At 41.9% G+C, this 18,017-nt stretch overlaps 1 protein-coding gene across 3 annotated transcripts in view; it reads right to left on the minus strand.

Annotated features, from left to right (window-relative positions):
* The window catches only part of TBK1 (TANK binding kinase 1), a 55,754-nt gene that overhangs the window by 10,901 nt on the left and 26,836 nt on the right, over positions 1-18,017 (minus strand). For all 3 annotated transcript variants that reach the window (XM_084636091.1, XM_084636089.1, XM_084636090.1), the window contains 5 exons: positions 13,113-13,292; positions 10,505-10,701; positions 9,798-9,856; positions 7,297-7,388; positions 6,629-6,730 (listed from right to left, as the gene is read on the minus strand). In XM_084636091.1, coding sequence (XP_084492217.1) covers positions 6,629-6,730; positions 7,297-7,388; positions 9,798-9,856; positions 10,505-10,701; positions 13,113-13,292 — 630 coding nt within the window. The remainder of the gene's footprint in view (positions 1-6,628; positions 6,731-7,296; positions 7,389-9,797; positions 9,857-10,504; positions 10,702-13,112; positions 13,293-18,017) is intronic.

The raw sequence follows: 18,017 nt of genomic DNA on the forward strand, positions 1-18,017 counted from the left end.
TATAACCAAATATGATAGGTAGGGCTGGTAGCATGGCCTATTAAGATTTCCCAACCACTTCCTATTATAAGACCCAGTTTTCAATTGCTTATAACTTTGCTAAACGTTAACCCTTCGGGTTGAAGTTTAATGCCAGGTGACTGCCTAAGACTGAATTGTTTCAGAAAGATTCAGCCAAAATGATTCTGCAGTTTCCAAGAATGATGATAGGGAAAAAACATGTTGTCTGCCTGTGTTAAAAAAATCTGGTGACCTTTTTATTTATTTAGAAAAGCACTTGCATCACCATACTTTGGAGCAAACTATTAGAAATTTGGCATTGAGGTGGCCTTCGTATCAGGGATGTGCCTTTTGCTGCCCCTGTGGAAATCTGCTCAAACCTCACCAAGTTATAAGCCTTTGAAAAATTGAAGTTTTCATATGCTAAGTAAAGCTGTGATTTGCACCTCATGTAGACATACCCACACTACCTGTACTCTAGTTAGCTTGCTAAAAAGAGAACTGAGGATGCCATGGTGCAGGTTTCAGGGTAGGCTGCAGAAACCTACCCAGTCCTGCTGGGTACATACTCGCTTGTGCAGCCGTGCTGTGGCATCCTCACTTCTATTCTTAGCAAGCTAGCTAGAGTACAGCAAGCATGGGTCTGTCTACATTAGCTGCAAATCACACCTGCAGCTGCAGTGTAAACAAACCCTTAGAGTTTAACAACTAAAATATCCAAAGATTCTGTACACACTGAGCATGCTCCAGCCCAGGGCTGAGCAGTACTTTTCCTGCAATTACAGCTCTGATTGCTGTGCTCCGTGGAGGGACCAGACGCTAGACATAAAAACAGGGAGACTGTCTCTCCCATTCTCAGAATTCACTCCCTACTGGGTCCAGTCAGTGTGGTAGACGAAGCTGCCTGATTTGAATACAGAGACTACAAGAGGCAGCCCAGCAATGGGAGAAAAGGTGGGACAAGGAATCTAGGGATGCAGACTGGGACTGTAGGCTTGGGGGGGGGGGGGGTGAGACTGGAACAGGGGAGGCAAAGAGACCAGTGGATGGCAGGGGGGAAAAGGTGGAGGCAGGAGAGATAGATATAATAAGCCAGGGTATAGGGGTAAAACTGGGACCGGCTGGGCAAACAGACTGGGATAAGGAGCTGGAGTAGGTAGGGACATTGAGATTGAAGCCTGGGGAGAGAAAACAGGACTGGGGAATGTGGAGGCTTTGGCCAGGGGAGGGGGGAGGAAAGAGAGCAACAGATCAGACACGGAGAGGGGAAGGAGAGAAAAAGAGACTAGAACCAGGATGAAAAATCTGAGGACTAGAGACGGTCACTTACTACATAAGGAGAATGGGGCTGGGATGAGAAAGAGACAGGACTTTGACAGGGTCAGGTTGGGTCAGATGGGGCAAAAGGGTTCATGCTCCAGGGGAATGGGAAGAAAAGTCTGTATCTGCTAGAGCACACTCCTCTGCAGAGCCTGGAATGGAACCCCAAACACCCGAGCCTCACCATTCCTCTGCTCTCAAATATCTGTGCAACCAATGGGAAAAGCGTTTCATCCTCCCTTAGTGCAGGTCCACATAGAGGATAACAATGTACTACTGCTATCAGGTAGGCCCAGATGCTCAAAAGGAGTTAGATGCCATGTCCCTATTACAGACAGCTAAAACCTGAGTTTGGTACCATGGCAATGCACAAAACCCCCTGCCAAACCCTGCAGGTGCCTACACTCGCTCTACGCCTAAGTTTTTGCACTAAAAGTTCCCTAGGTGCCTACATTTCTGCCTCTGAGCATGCACACAGCTTACTCCTGGGGGAATTCTGCATCACTGTGCATGTGCATATGTCATGTACCACGCATATTTTTTATTTTTTGCAGAAAACAGCTTCAGCTGAAAAGTTGCTGCAGTTCCACCTTTTGCCTACCAGAACGCGCAGTGGCACTCGAACAGAGCAGCAGCTCCCAGCAGAAAAGAACTTCTGCAGTTCCACCTTTTGCCCACCAGAGGGTGCTGCGGCGCTAGACAAAGCAGCCGCTCCTGGCAAGCCCCAGCTATGATAGGGAAGAGAAAAAGCCTGCCTGCCTTCACTGTGAAGGCCAGGTCGGGAGACAGACAGTGTGGGGCTGCTGGGAGGTCAGACAGGGCTCATAAGGGCTAGTGGGGGACGACAGGGCAGAGGGGGAGAGGGGTGCAGAGCTACAGGGGAAAAGGGGTGGCTGAGTGGGGGCATAGAGACACATGGGGATGGAGGTGCAGGGACACATGGAGATGAGGGGAGGGGTTGGCTGAGAGGGTGCAGGGACACATGGGCAGAGGGGAAAGGGGTGCAGAGCTACAAGGGGGTAGGGGGATGGCTGAGTGGGGGCACAAAGACACATGGGGACAGGGGCACATGTGCCTGACTGAATGGGAGACGCTAAGGGTCAGCCAGGATCAGCATGGGGATGCTCCCTAACAATCTCTCCCCACCCCCCAAAAATACCTGTTCCATATTTTTCCCGCCCATACCCAACAACCCTTCAAGTTCATACCCAGCCTCCTTCCCATCAATTACTTCCTTCTCCCTCAGCTCCTCCGTTACCTCGACTCCCCCAAGTCTTTGCACTGCTTCTGAGGGGTCCGGGGAATACGGTTCTATACTGTAGTTTAAATGAATTATTACTCAGAATTCTGTATTAATATGCCTAGTAAGGAATCTATTTGTCTAAAAACATTTCCTGAATCTTTATTATTATCTGTATTGTTACAGACATACTTGCTGACAGGTATTTTGAAATAAATTACTAAAATAATTGAAACTGGTGTGATTATATGGTGTTATTTTGACAAATAAAATATGCAGAATTTTAAAATATTGTGTGCAGAATTTTAAATTTTTTGGTGCAGAATTCCCCCAGGAGTAACAGTTGCATCTCTGAAGGTGTCTTGTCACCTATCTCCTAACTAAGTCACACACTGATTGACAAACAGGCACAAAGATAGGCATTCAACCACCTAAAATCACATATGGGGTCCAAATGAAATGAGAGCAAGTGACAGAAAATGCATATAGAAGAATGAGAATGACTGTATAGCATGGTGGTTAACACATTCACCCAATGAGTGGGAGACCCAGGATCCAGTTCCCCTGCTCCAGTGACTAATTATTTATCCAGAGTACAACAACTTCAACAGGAGAGAATGAGGGCATGTCACATAAAAATATCACATTACCCAATGGTTAGAACACTAACCTGAGAGATGGGAGATCAAGTCTGATCAAGTCTTCCTCCCGCTCTGGCAGAGAGATGGCAATTGAACCTAGGTCTCCCACATCCCAGGTGAGTGCCCTAACTATTGGTCTAAAATTTAGAAGGTGGGCACCACCACCAGAAACAGCTCCTTGCTAAAACGGAGTAAGGCATCTAACTCTAAAGAGGGTACCCAACCCAATCGCAAACAGGCACCTATCTCCATGAGAGGAGCAGGGCTTAGCACATACCCTTCTCATTAGCATCTTCCACTGGCTAGCTTAGGCGCCTCCATGTCTAGTGTGGTGGCTTTTGTGAATTGCAGTCTAAGGTAGAACTCTGCAGCGGGACTGTGATCCCATGGGTCCTAAGACCTGCTGCCATAATAGCAGGAGCAGGTAAAATGTAGTTTGTTGTGGGCATGATGGGGGGGGGGGGCAGGAAAAAATAAAAGACTGTGGTAATTTGTGGGAAAATACTAAATCTCTCATCAGTTTGTCATAAATAGAATTTCAGCAATGTAAAGCAAGTTTTTCTCTTTTTTTAAAATAAAGATTTTAATATTTAAATTTAAGTGAGGCCTAGAAAGAGATTTGATGTCTATTATCACAAGAGTTAAAATATTTTTATATGGTTTAAGCAAGATTTGTTTTATTCTATTAGTGGTAAAAATTGTGCCTGAATTCTGTGTGTGTGTGTGTATCCCATATATATGCTGGTGGGAGCGTGTGTGTGTGTATCCCATATATATGCTGGTGGGAGCGGGATAAAAATGCAAGAACCAATGCAGGAGCGGGTGGGAGTGTGTAATGCAAGGTGGGATAGGAGTGGGATTTTTAAAAAAATAGTCCCGCGCAGGGCTCTAGTCTAAGACACCTATCTCTTACCATTCATTGTAAAGGAACTTATGCACCTAACTAAGGCTTTGAGAATCAGAGTGATTTTTCCAGGTATCTAACTTCTTTGAGCATTCAGCCCTCACTCCTTTAGCTCAAGCAGCGGAGGTCTGTGTGGTGGATCTAAAGGTGTCAATGTGATGCTACAAGATGCAATTTCTGTTTTTTCAGTTTGATTTTTTTAAATTAAGGCAATCATGCAAAAATCAGTACATTAAAATAATATTTTTAAGGTTGCAAAAACAAGCACTCAAAAATTAGGCAATGCCAGAATTAAGGCTGCTTGTACAACCTTAATTTGACCCTGTGTGTGTATACATTATGATACAGTTTTTAATTACATGATCACATATTCTTGACTTATAGCAAACCTATATATGAGGTATTAAGTACACATATTAAGCATTAATATAACAGATATTTAGCCCAAATTAGCCTGTGCATTTGTTATAATCCTGTTCACTTATCCCATAACACTTTCCATTTGATGAAGAAAGCTTTGGCTTAAGTAGGTAGGAAAACTGTCAGTATCATATACACCTCTACCCCAATATAACGCGGTCCTTGGGAGACAAAAAAAATCTTACCGCGTTATAGGTGAGACCATGTTATATCGAACTTGCTTTGGCCCCCCCGTTCCCTGTTCCTTGACCGCCTCCTCCAGAGACCCCCCCCCTCCCTAATCTCCCCCAGGACCCCACCCCCACCCAACCCCCCTGCTCCCTGTCTCCAGACTGCTCCGACCCCTATCCACACACCCCGACCCCTGACAGGCACTCAGCAGCAGCGGCGGGAAGCGGAGCGCCATGGCGGGAAGCTGGCAGAGTACAGCGGGCTGGGGCCGGGCTGCTCCGCTTCCACCACTGCCGGTGAGTGCGGGGGGGATCCTTCCCCCAAGCCCGCTCCCCCGAGCGATATGGCTGGGGCCGGGGCGAGGGAAGTGGAGTGGGCTGCTCCCGGCCCCCTGCTAATCCTCCAGGCCACTCTGGGACTGCAGGGCCCCAAAAGTGCCCCCCCCACAGCTCCTGCCTCCCAGACCCTGGGGGGGGGAGCCCCTGACCCCCCCCCGAGACCCTCTGCCCCTTATCCAACCCCTCGGCCCCGGCCCTGCACCCTTTACACACTGCTCTGAGCTTTGTCGGAGCTTTACCACGTTGTATGCAAACCTGCGTTATATCGAGGTAGAGGTATAATTGTTTCCTCATAGCAACAGAAAGGAAGTTACCTTCACAAACCTATTTATCCTGGTACAAGCCTAGGAGGTGTCTTCACCCCCTTAGTACCTGGAATGAATGTGCTCAGAATAATGTTAAGGGTGCATCATGACCTGGAATGAATGGGTTCGGAACAAAAGATAAAAGGGGTACACCATGGTACCAGAAATAAACAAGGTAAAAAGCTGATTAATTAAATCCAGTTTCAGGTGATGTATATAGTACCTTTTACTAGTAAAGAGGTAGAGTATAAAAAGATGGCTTTAAGGATCTAATTTCAAGGAGCACACATGCTGCACAGGACTGCTCTCAGGAGATTGGTATTGTGCAGAACCCTTTTCCTGTACTATATTAATAAACCTGACTGAATTGGTTATTTGGTCTCGAGTATATTTCATAACGAAACAACAAACCAAAGTGTGGCCAGACAATTGACTATACAAATTATTAAAACGTACTGTAATTTCCATAGGACCCCTGTCTCTTGCAGTGTACAGGACGAACCTGCTCTAGGGATGAATCAGGGCTGTATAGTGAAGGAGACTATTGTCTGTAGTATCCCAGCTTCTTCTGTAGCAGACTTTGAAGGGTATGTAGTGAACGAGACAGGAGATTGCAGGAAGAGTAAGACGGTGTCATGGTTAAGGCATGCAACCTCAAGTCTACCTGCACAGGCAATCTTAACTCTGGCATTTCCTAACTTGTGAATGCTTGACTTGCTACGTTAATAATGTTCTTTTAACATAGTTTTTTGTTTGTCATATTTATAGAAATATTAAAGACAATCATGTATTACAATGTTAAAATCCACTCTCTGCAGCAGGGAGCCCAGGTCTTTAACAACCTGCTTTCATTACACTTTTATTTATCTTTAAAATCATATGCAGGGCAAGCTTACTGCTTTAGCCACTACCATATGACTGAACTACTAGATTATTTGTCCTACCTTTTACTGTAGCTCCCTAAGCCATCAAGAGAACTCAGGCAGGGAGGTGGGAAGGAGAGAAGAGTAATACACACTACTCAACAGTTACTCTCCTTTCCACTAAATTAAGGAACAACATTCAGTGAGGTCCAAGACCACTCCTGTCCTCACTTGGTGCTAGGCCTCTGCCATCGGTGAAACAATTGTAATTAAAAAGAAATAACCTTTTTTGTGTGCAGACACATGGTAAAAAAAGTTATCTTTAAATACAGCTGTCACTGAGAAGAAACAACTACAAATTCAGCCAGCAGCCACTGGCAGTGCAATGTATTTACTTCCAAAGAACAATACAATGTTTCTACTCACATTTTCCCAGCTATCTCAATGTTCCTGTTGCAGAAATCCAGCTTGATGACAACCTCTGTCTTTTTGTGCACCGTTTCATTGTAGTCTTCCCTGATTATTTCACTGGAAAGAATAGCATCAGTCTATCTAAGTTTTCACTTCCTTATCACATACCTTTGCCTACAGTAATAATGGCTGGTAATAATGAAGAGCAATATCTCTAAGATTTTACATATTATTGTCATATAAAATTTTATGCCAATGTTCTGGCGGACATTACTTCAGTAATAGTTTAGTAGCTAGAGAGATCTTTCACAATCCTATTAACAACATGAACTACCAAAATCATTATTTAAAATTTTGAAATTCATTAATTATTTGTCCATGCTGGTCATATGTTCCGACACTATACTTAAGTTAAAATTATCCAAACTTCTGTAGGAGCTGATTAAACTAAACAACATGGATACCTAGGATCTAGTGTTCAGAAACTGGGTCTTCAGAGTTTCCCCTGATGAGGGAGAAGGAAACATCTGAGAGACTGTGAAAGTCGACTCATACTCATGGTCAAGGGGAAGGAAGAAAGCTTCAGAAGTCATTGGAAGCCCACAAAATTATGCAAGGGGTGAACAACCAGAACAAGTCTTGGTAAAGAAACCATGCCCAGCAAAATTCAACCAATCACTTACATTAACCATCGTATTCCTTTTCGCATTAATTCCTGGTAAAGCAGCAAAGCATTGGCAACTCTACAGGCATAGCATACAACACCTGTTACTCCCTGACAGAGAAATAAACAATGTCAGTACTAATTCAGTGTTCACAACACTGTAGTTTGTTTCTAGTCAATGGATCACAAGAAAGCAACATTGATTAATATTAGAAGAAATTAGAACATGAAGATGGTAAAACAAAATGGGGTAACTTTGCCCATAAATTAGTGTGTATGGGGGGAATCCACATACTTATTATGGTAGCATAGTTAAAGCAAAGATGAGTTTTCCATTACACTGAAATTTCACTGTCTTTGTTAGGCATGAAAATAAGTCTGTCATAATCAAAGTTATACCACATACTCTTGGGAGTTCAGATTTAATTTTCTGGAAAGTTACAAGTAAATGTATTCAGTAGTGTATAGGAATGCAAAGAATTTTTTTTTTAAATAATTCATTTTCAAAATTGTAGGGCCTCATTGTAGGGTCCCATTTTTTGGCATCCACCCAATTCTGCTTACAAACTTTGTTTTAACACCTGGAATTCTAGGTAGATATACGTCTAAACAAAATCTCAAGCAGAAGCTAGTTTAACTTTTTTTTTTTAATTAAAAGTTACTGATATTATTACTCATAGCTTACTACTTATGCCATAGACTGTGATAAATACTTAAAGGATTTACCAATACGCTGGAGTCATGAGCAGGGGGCGTGGCCTCAACCGGAAGAGGCAGGGCCTTAAATCCCCAGGCCCTTTAAGTCCAGCTACAGTAGTGGCGGCTAGGAGCCCAGGGCCCTTTAAATCACCCCCAAGCTACCAGCTGCAGAGGCAGCTGGGAACCCCGGGGCTCAGGGGCTATTTAAAAGGCCCAGGGCTCCAGCTGCCGCTACTGCAGAGGAGACCTGGGCCCTTTAAATCACTGAGGAGCCCTGGGTGCTCCTGGCTGCCACCGCTACCCCGGGGCTCTGGGCTCTGGCAGAGCTTTAAAGGACCTGGGGCTCCGCTATGGTAATGGCTGCCGGAGCCCCAAGCCCTTTAAATCCCCGCCTGAGCCCTGCTGCCCAAGCCCTGGGGTAGCGGCAGCCGGGCTCAGTCGGGGATTTAAAGGGCCCCAGGGCTCCAGCCACCATTACCACCCCGGATCCACTCTGGAGCCCAGCCGCCGCTACCCAGGGCTTCAGCAGCAGGGCTCCGGCGAGGATTTAAAGGCCCGGGGTGGTAGTGGCGGCTGGAGCTCCAGAGCCCTTTAAATCCCCACCAGAGCCGAGCCCACCCCTACTCCAGGGCTCGGGCAGCAGGGGTCAGGTGGAGATTTAAAGGGCTTGGGACTCCAGCAGCCGCTATCGCCCTGGCCTTTTAAATCCCCACCAGAGCCCCGCCGCCGCTACCCCAGGGCTTCGGCAGCAGGTGAAAATTTAAAGAGCCGGGGCGGTATCAGCGGCTGGAGCTCCGGGGCCCTTTAAATCCCTGCCACAGCCCCACCGCCGCTACCCCAGGGCTTTAAATTGCCCTCTGGGAAAGTTGGTCCTGGTATGGCACACCCGAGCGTACCGGCTTACTTTCACCTCTGCTTTTCAGATTAAAAACTTATTTATCTGAAAGTTATCTAACCTGTAGGGTATTTTTAAATAAAATATTTTTGTATAAGACTAGATGATTTTCTGCAATAACCTTAACTTTTAAATATTCTTATTTTGTCTAGGATAAGACTATGAAAGACCACCAGTTAATTGATTTTTTTACCCTTTAAATATTCACTTACCATTAACTATGCACTGTATTGCATATTATAGCAAACGTTTCTTAAAAACTGAAGTGGGGAGGGTAGGAAAACATTTTCTTTCACTGTAAATGAACTCAACTTGTATAAATCCATTAGACATATAAACCTGCTATAACAGTGGTTTTCAACCTGTGGTCTGCAGACCTTTGGGGGTCCGCAGACCGTCTATGATTTTCAAAGGGGTCTGCAACTCCTTTTGAAATATTTAGGAGTTCACAAATGAAAAAAGGTTGAAACCCACTGTAGTATAATAAATCTTAATTCAGCCCTTTCTCAGGAAAAAGTCCCATTGATTTCAATGCAAGTTTTGCTTGAGCAATGATTTTGGGATTTGGTCCTTAATTTCTTCAGCACTGACTTTCCCCTCAAGAAAATCATAACCAACAAAATGCAGATGAGGAATAATAATGCACAGCACTTATATAACGCTTTTTGCCTTCAAAGCAATTTACAATCATTAGCCACTTAAAACTCATAGTTTAATATAAATATAAGGTACTAATTGAGAGAAAGAGCTAATATATATATTTGTCATTTGTTACCCTCACACACACACACACGCACACACACTTATAAAAGCAATGACCATTAAAAAACAAACAAGATGGCTGGCATTATTCAATTCAGCATTAGGTAGCTTTAGTTTATTTGAGATAGCAATTTAATTCTTGTTCTAATTAAATAAATACTCACTTTAGCCATACTGGCATCACTGTCCAAGTCATACCGCTGATGTACTTTAGGAAGTGAAACTGAAACATAAGAGATGGACTTTTATTTTATATTTCATATGTAATAAGTCTGTAATACATTAGTGCATACACAATATAAGTTTTGGTTTAGAAACATTTCTTTTATGTGTTCAGTGAAACATCAAATTTAGTAAGAACTGCTTCTGTTAAAAGACTAGAAAGACTAATCAGAGCTCAAGAACACCTGCATTTCCAGAAATTACTGGAAATTAGAACATTAGTTAGGAGTGCTATTTTATAAAATTCCTTTCAACTTATTTAAATACTGTGGTTCACAAAAGGATTGTAGAATTCTATGCAAATTACTAAATCCTACCTATATTAATGCTCAGGGACCAGGACTTTTAAAAAAAATTGTCTAAAATTAGATTTTAAATGCATATTTAAGCATCAAAATAAGTGGCCTGATTTTTCTGAGTGCTGAGCACCCAGCAGCATCTATTGATGTCAATGGGAAGCGATGGATACTCAGCACTTAGGAAAACCAGGCCTGTTTAGGTGCCTAAATATGGACAAACTCTTGATCCAAGATTTTAATATATTTATCAGAGGTCAGAAATATTCAGTAATCAATCCTATTTTCAAAGAACATTTATAAGCAGCCTAATCTTGTTTATTTAACAACAGTCAGAAAAGACTTCAACATACTTTCTTCATAGATTAATCCTATGATGTTTGCAGCCTCTCTGCTTATTATAATTATAGGATTTTCTTCAGTGGTTTTGGGAAAATGTTGTGCTAATCTTCCAGGCTCTAGTACTAGACGGCGGCCTTCGTATATCATTTCTTGGTTCTGAGAAGTTATTTTTGTCTGTTTGTAGACCAATTCATGAAATATGGCAGCTCTGTAAGAAAAACATTACACTTAGGAAACAATCAGATCAAATTCACTAAAATGCAACAGAGTGCAAACAATTCATAGTTTGTTTTTTTAAATATACCTTTTATATTTAGTGAATTAAGTATTGGTTTTGTTCCTATATAACTTATTAGATTTATACAAATAATAAGCAGTGTGCAGCCTACCTAAGATTCTGGGAACTCCTGCATAAATTACAAAAATTAAATTAAATTGCCTGCAGAACCCCAAACTCCTCTCCACACATCTGATTTCTCTCAAAGGCCCATCTCTGCAACAGCCTGCATAAATAGATATATTTTGAAGGGCAAAAAAATAGGGTGACTTTGGACCCAGTGACGGAAGCCTAACCCAGAGCTCGGAGCCTCTCACAGAGAACACTCTACTCTCAGCCCTTCTTTTAAGTTGATGGAGTCAGCTCTACTGATCGCAAGTGTGGCAGTATGGCACAAGGAGAAAGGCAGTGTCTCAAGAAACGAAGTCACAGAACATTTAGGGCATTTATATATCAAACCCAGCACCTTGAATGCAAACTAGAAACTCACAGGTAGCCAGTGCAGATCATGGAGCACTAGTGACCAGGAAATAAAGCATTTGTTGTACTAGAGACTATCAGTTCTTCAACTCTGGTATCCTATTTCCAACAGTGGCCAATAATACTTAGTGGCCATAATCTATCACCTAGTCCAGCACTTCTCAAACTTTAACAACCCGAGGAGCCGCATTTTGATTTAAATTTTTTTGAGGACCCCCAGGTCCTGCGCTCAGCTCCAGGTTCCACCTTCCTTCCTCCCTCCCCCAAGGCTCCACCCCATCCCACTTCTTCCCGCCTCTGCTCCACCTCTGCCCCTCTTCCTCCTTGCCTCCTCCCTTGAGCACACACCATCCCCGATCCTTGCCCCCCCATCCTGCACACCACTGAGCAGCTGTTCACCCGTGTGCAGGAGGCCCTGGGAGGGAGGGGGAGGAATTGATCAGTGGGACCAGCAGCCCTGAACATGATTCTGCCCCCTAGCCCGAGTGCACCCTGTCCCTGCTCCTTCCCCTCACTCCCAGAGTCTCCTGCACGCTGCTGAACAGCTGTTCCCCGGAGTGCAGGAGGTGCTGGGAGGGAGAGGGAGGAGTTGATCAGTGGGGCCCGTGGACCCCTTGGAGTACCCTCACAGACCCCAGTTTGAGAAACGCTGACCTAGTCAATTGTCCAGTGCTGTGCATTACAGAACAAATCTTCATCTTACACCCTGAAGCATGAGAATATACATACTAAAATAGGTCTGAACCAGTTACAAATATTGTTATCCACCCTTTTTAAGAATCCATATGATAAAAAGACAGATTTTTCTTAAGGAACAGTAGAAGCGGAATTTGTGAAGAGAAAAGCTAGATTGGAGCTCAATGACACTGTGAGAAGAAACAAAATAGATCCTTTAAAAAGTTTCATATCTTTAAAATATTTTAGATTGAAGAAAGTCCCTGCCCTGAAGAGTTTACAATTTGTTTCTTGTACAGCACCAACATGTTTTTGGCACTTAAGGTGTATAGTTAAACAGACAAAAATACAAAACAGAAAAGCAATCTAATTAAAAATGGTAAGACTGATCAAAGAGAAGCATTACAAAAGATTCCTGTGACAGAGTGCTGCGATCAAAACGGCTGAGTCACCACTCTGACCACATCAATTAATTCCCCCTGGATGGACCTAACTGTGCCTAACCAGTGGATTAAAATGAGCTGGAAGAGGACTAATGAGCTAATTGGCACATTAATGCAGAACACAGAAGAAACCACAGGAAGGAACCAATGTGGGCTATAGATATAGGCTAACAGAGCCAGAACTAAGAAGGATCTTGGGACAGAGAGATCTCTTCTGTCTCCTCAGCAGAGGGGTGATATATGTGTAATATGATGCTGTAAATATGGTGTATAGATCTCTAAAGGTGGCGGGGAAAGCAATGTAAATAAACTACACTGTGGTGAATAACAACTGAAAGTCTCCAAATAGTCTGACACAGCAGAAGACAGGAGCGGGACCTTGTCCTGTCACAATTTCTTCGAGAACATAGTACTTGGGCTCTGTTGCCAAAGGCTGAATCACAGAGAAAAAGAAAGGGACAAACCAATAAGAGGCCAGACCAAAAGAAATAATGTACACCTATTCACATCATATTATATATATATATATATACATACACACATACATATATACACACAGTGCTTGACATGGGAAGGCCTTACAAGCTTGCAGCACACATCATCATCATCATGCATTTCTCTTCCCCCCAACCAGATAACTGTCAAGGAATGGCTACTGAATCTGTCAAACTGATGTGATCTGAGGTCACAGCATTATTTGCCTGGATAAGACAGAAGTAGTGAAAATATGGAAAGAATGCTTACGTATTATAGCTGTGAATATAAACTTTGTGTGAGGTCATTTGCTGTAGTGAAAAGACATGAATTATTCTTCGGTGAAGTATGTCACTGGTCTCTGCAAAAAACTGGTCAAATCCCCAGCATTTTTCCTGATCTGCTTCAAGAATGTTTGCAAGAACAGGCGTGAGCAGTACTTGCAGGCCCCTGTGGATACACAAAAAAGAGACAACACAAGTTGGAATGTTTCTCATTCTGACATTATAAGATCTCCCTATTGGACAGATCACAAGTAGGATGTTTTTGTGCTTTGAGAAATTCTACAACATTCCTTTCCTTTACTGTTTGACAGCTTCTGTTCAACAACATTGCCCACTGTTTTTCCTGAATAGGGACAGTACATACCATATTCACTTTTTTGAAATTTGAGTACCAAATATTTTGCCTTTGGAATTTGGCAAAACTGAATCCTAATTTCATCATGAAGGCAGGGATAGGGGCAAGAAGCACACAAAGAAATGGTCTGAAGTAAACAGGATGAAATTCAATAAGGACAAATGCAAAGTACTCCACTTAGGAAGGAACAATCAGTTGCACACAGACAAAATGGGAAATGACTGCCTAGGAAGGCGTACTGTGGAAAGGAATCTTGGGATCAGAGTGGATTACAATCTAAATGAGTCACCAGTGTAGCACTGTTGCAAAAAAAGCAAATATTATTCTGGGATGTATTAACAGGAGTGTTATAAGCAAGACACAAGAAGTAATTTTTCTGCTCTACTTTGTGCTGGTTAGGCTTCAACTGGAGTATTGCGTCCAGTTCTGGATGCTACACTTTAGGAAAGATGTGGACAAATTGTGATATGTGATACAATTTAGTTGGGGTTGCTCCTGCTTTGAGCAGAGGGTTGGACTAGATGACCTCCTGAGGTCTCTTCCAGCTCTAATCTTCTATGATTCTAAACTGGAGAAAGTCCAGTGAAGAGGAACAAAAATGATTAAAGGTCTAGAAAACATGACCTATGAGGGAAGACTGAAAAAACTGGGTTCGTTCAGTCTGGAGAAGAGAAGAGTAGGGGCATGGTAACAGTTTCAAGTACATAAAAGATTGTTACAAGGAGGAGGAAGAAAAAATATTCTCCTTAACCTCTGAGGATAGGACAAGAAAAAAATGGGTTTAGCAGCAAAAGTAGTTTAGGTTGGTCTGGGTAAGGATAAAAGGGGTAAAAAACAAGGGTGATGTCATGGTAGGGGGTCTACTACAGACCACCAAACCAGGAAGAAGAGGTGAATGAAGCTTTTTTTAAACAACTAACAAAATCATTCAAAGCACAGGACTTGGTGGTGATGGGGGATTTCAACTACCCAGACATATGTTGGGAAAATAACACAGCAGGGCACAGATTATTCAACAAGTTCTTGGAACGTATTGGAGACCATTTTTTAGTTCAGAAGGTGGAGAAACCTACTGGGGGGAGACTGTTCTAGATTTGATTTTGACAAATAGGGAAGAACTGGTTGAGAATTTGAAAGTGGAAGGCAACTTGGGTGAAAGTGATCATGAAATGGTAGAGTTCATGATTCTATGGAATGGTAGGAGAGAGAACAGCACAATAAAGACAATTAATTTCAAGAAGGCAGACTTTAGCAAACTCAGGGAGTTGGTAGGTAAAATTCCATGGGAAGCAAGTCTAAGGGGAAAAACAATTGAAGACAGCTGGCAGTTTTTCAAAGGGACATTATTAAGGACACAAGAGCAAACTATCCCACTGCGTAGGAAAGATAGGAAGTATGGCAAGAGACCACCTTGGCTTAACCAGGAGCTTTTCAATGATCTAAAACTCAAAAAAGAGTCCTACAAAAAGTGGAAACTCAGTCAAATTACAAAAAGGATGAATATAAACAAATTACACAAGTCTGTAAGGACAAAATTAGAAAAGCCAAAGCACAAAATGAGATCAAACTAGCTAGGGACATAAAAGGAAACAATAAAACATTCTACAAATACATTAGAAGCAAGAGGAAGACCTAGGTCAGAGTAGGGCTGTTACTCAATGAGGGGGGAAAGACAACAACAGAAAATGTGGAAATGGCAGAGGTGTTTAATGACTTCTTTGTTTTGGTTTTCATCAAGAAGGTTGGTGGTGATTGGATGTCTAACATAGTGAATGCCAGTGAAAATGAGGTAGGTAGGATCAGAGTCTAAAATAGGGAAAGAACAAGTCAAAAATTACTTAGACAAGTTAGATGTCTTCAAATCACCAGGGCCTGATGAAATGCATCCTAGAATACTCAAGGAGCTGACTGAGGAGATATCTGAGCCATTAGCAATTACCTTTGAAAAGTCATGGAAGACAGGAGACATTCCAGAAGACTGGAAAAGGGCAAATATAGTGCCTATCTATAAAAAGGGAAATAAGGACAACCCAGGGAATTACACACCAGTCAGTTTAACTTCTGTACCTGGAAAGATAATGGAGCAAATAATTAAGCAATCAATTTGCAAACACCGAAGATAATAAGGTGATAAACAACAGTCAGCATTGATTTGTCAAGAACAAATCGTGTCAAACCAACCTGATACTTTGACAGGGTAACAAGCCTTGTGGATAGGGGGGAAGCGGTAGATGTGGTATATCTTGACTTTAGTAAGGCTTTTGATACTGTCTCGCATGACCTTCTCATAAATAAAATAGGGAAATACAACCTAGATGGAACTACTATAAGGTGGGTGCATAACTGGTTGGAAAATGGTTCCCACGGAGTAGTTACCAGTGGCTCACAGTCACACTGGAAGAGTATAATAAGTGGGGTCCCGCAGGGATTGGTTCTGGGTCCGCTTCTGTTCAATATATTCATCAATGATTTAGATCATGGCATAGAGGGTACACTTATAAAGTTTGCGGACGATACCAAGCTGGGAGGGATTGAAAGTGCTTTGGAGGATGGGATTAAAATTCGAAATGATCTGGACAAACTGGAGAAATGGTCTGAAGTAAATAAGATGAAATTCAATAAGGACAAATGCAAAGTACTCCACTTAGGAAGGACCAATCAGTGGACACACACAAAATGGGAAATGACTGCCTAGGAAAGAGTACCGTGGAAAGGGATCTGGGGGTCACAGTGGATCACAAGCTAAATATGAGTCAACAGTCTAACACTGTTGCAAAAAAAGCAAACAACATTCTGGGATGTATTAGAAGGAGTGTTGTAAGCAAGACATGAGAAGTAATTCTTCCGCTCTACTCCATGCTGATTAGGCCTCAACTGGTGTATTGTGTCAAGTTCTGGATGCCAAATTTCAGGAAAGATGTGGACACACTGGAGAAAGTCCAGAGAAGAACAACAAAAATGATTAAAGCTCTAGAAAACCAATGAGGGAATATTTTAAAAATTGGGTTTGCTTAGTCTGGAGAAGAGAAGACTGAGAGGGGACATGATAACAGTTTTCAAGTACATAAAAGGTTGTTACAAGGAGGAGGGAGAAAAATTATTCTTCTTAACCTCTGAGGATAGGACAAGAAGCAATTAAATTGCAGAAAGGGCGGTTTAGGTTGGACATTAGGAAAAACTTCCTACCTGTCAGAGTGGTTAAGCACTGGAATAAATTGCCGAGGGAGGTTGTGAAATGTTCATCATTTTTTTTTTTTTTTTTTTTTAAGAGCAGGTTGGACAAACACCTGTCAGGGATGGTCTAGATAATACTTAGTCCTACATTGAGTGCAGGGGACAGGACTAGATGACCTCTCGAGGTATCTTCCAGACCTACAACTGTATGATTCTATGGAAATTTCAAGTGATTACTTTAAAGTGGGGCAGCAGCCATCTTAAGTATCTTGAATTTGTACCTGTTCTTCATTACAGGCTAATGCAGATATTAATATTAACAACATGCTGGTATGTGTACACAAATCAAACCTGCAATTTTCAAGGGAGCCTAAGTGACTTAGTAGCACAGATCCCATTTAAAGTCAACAGATATTGTGCTCTTAAACCACTTTGAAAATCCCACCCTACATACTTATAGCTGAATAGTTTTCTATTAGATGGCTAAACATGGCCTCTCTGCACCACTTTCAAAAATAATGTACAGCTTTCCCAACCTGTTCTAATGGAGACAACTCTATTTTCTTCACAAGAGTTCATGGGAAAAATTACTGCCCCCAACTATGAAATGACTAACTGTGAGGCAGAGACTTCACTTAGAAACTAAAATCAGGTTGTGTTAGTGTTATAGGGAGCTCTTTGAAATCCGTAGTCTCAAACTGCATCTGAATGTGAGAGGGACACCCTCAACTTAAAAACCATAATTCTACTTGATAATTGTTTTTAACTTCTACTGTAACAAGTAATACCACTATAATTTACATTATACATGGAAAACACTCTTTTCTCCCCATTTGTTTACTTTACTGATTGGAAAACACTGCATATAGTCATTTTCTCTTCTTCTTCTGTATAGTCAGTGACATTCCCGTATGTTTTTCCATGCAAAAATACAGAAGATAAAAATATTTTTAAAATAGAAAAATATTAATGTAAAACCCACAAAAATTGACAGAAGGACACAGGCATAGTACCTGAAACTACTTTTAACAATTTTTTGTTTTAAACTAACTAGACTTCAAGTTGACAGTGTCCCTTTAAATGACTCACCATTTCTGTATATTACAGCTAGTTACTGGTTCACACTTCAGTATTTTTCTACTTCTATTTATACTCCTATCAAAACTGCCACAATGGAAAATAATATTTGTTTAGGGACAATAATGCAACTGGAAAGGGTACTACACAAAATGAGACAAAGAAAATGTTAATGCAATTTACATGATAATTCTCTGAAATTCTTATCTCATTCCAATATTCCTCAGTAAGGAAATAATTTTAATAACTAAAGTGAATATATAAATTAGATCTACAAACTCCATT

This window comes from Lepidochelys olivacea (genome assembly GCF_965140295.1).
Source record: "Lepidochelys olivacea isolate rLepOli2 genome assembly, chromosome: 1".
Taxonomy (NCBI): domain Eukaryota; kingdom Metazoa; phylum Chordata; order Testudines; family Cheloniidae; genus Lepidochelys; species Lepidochelys olivacea.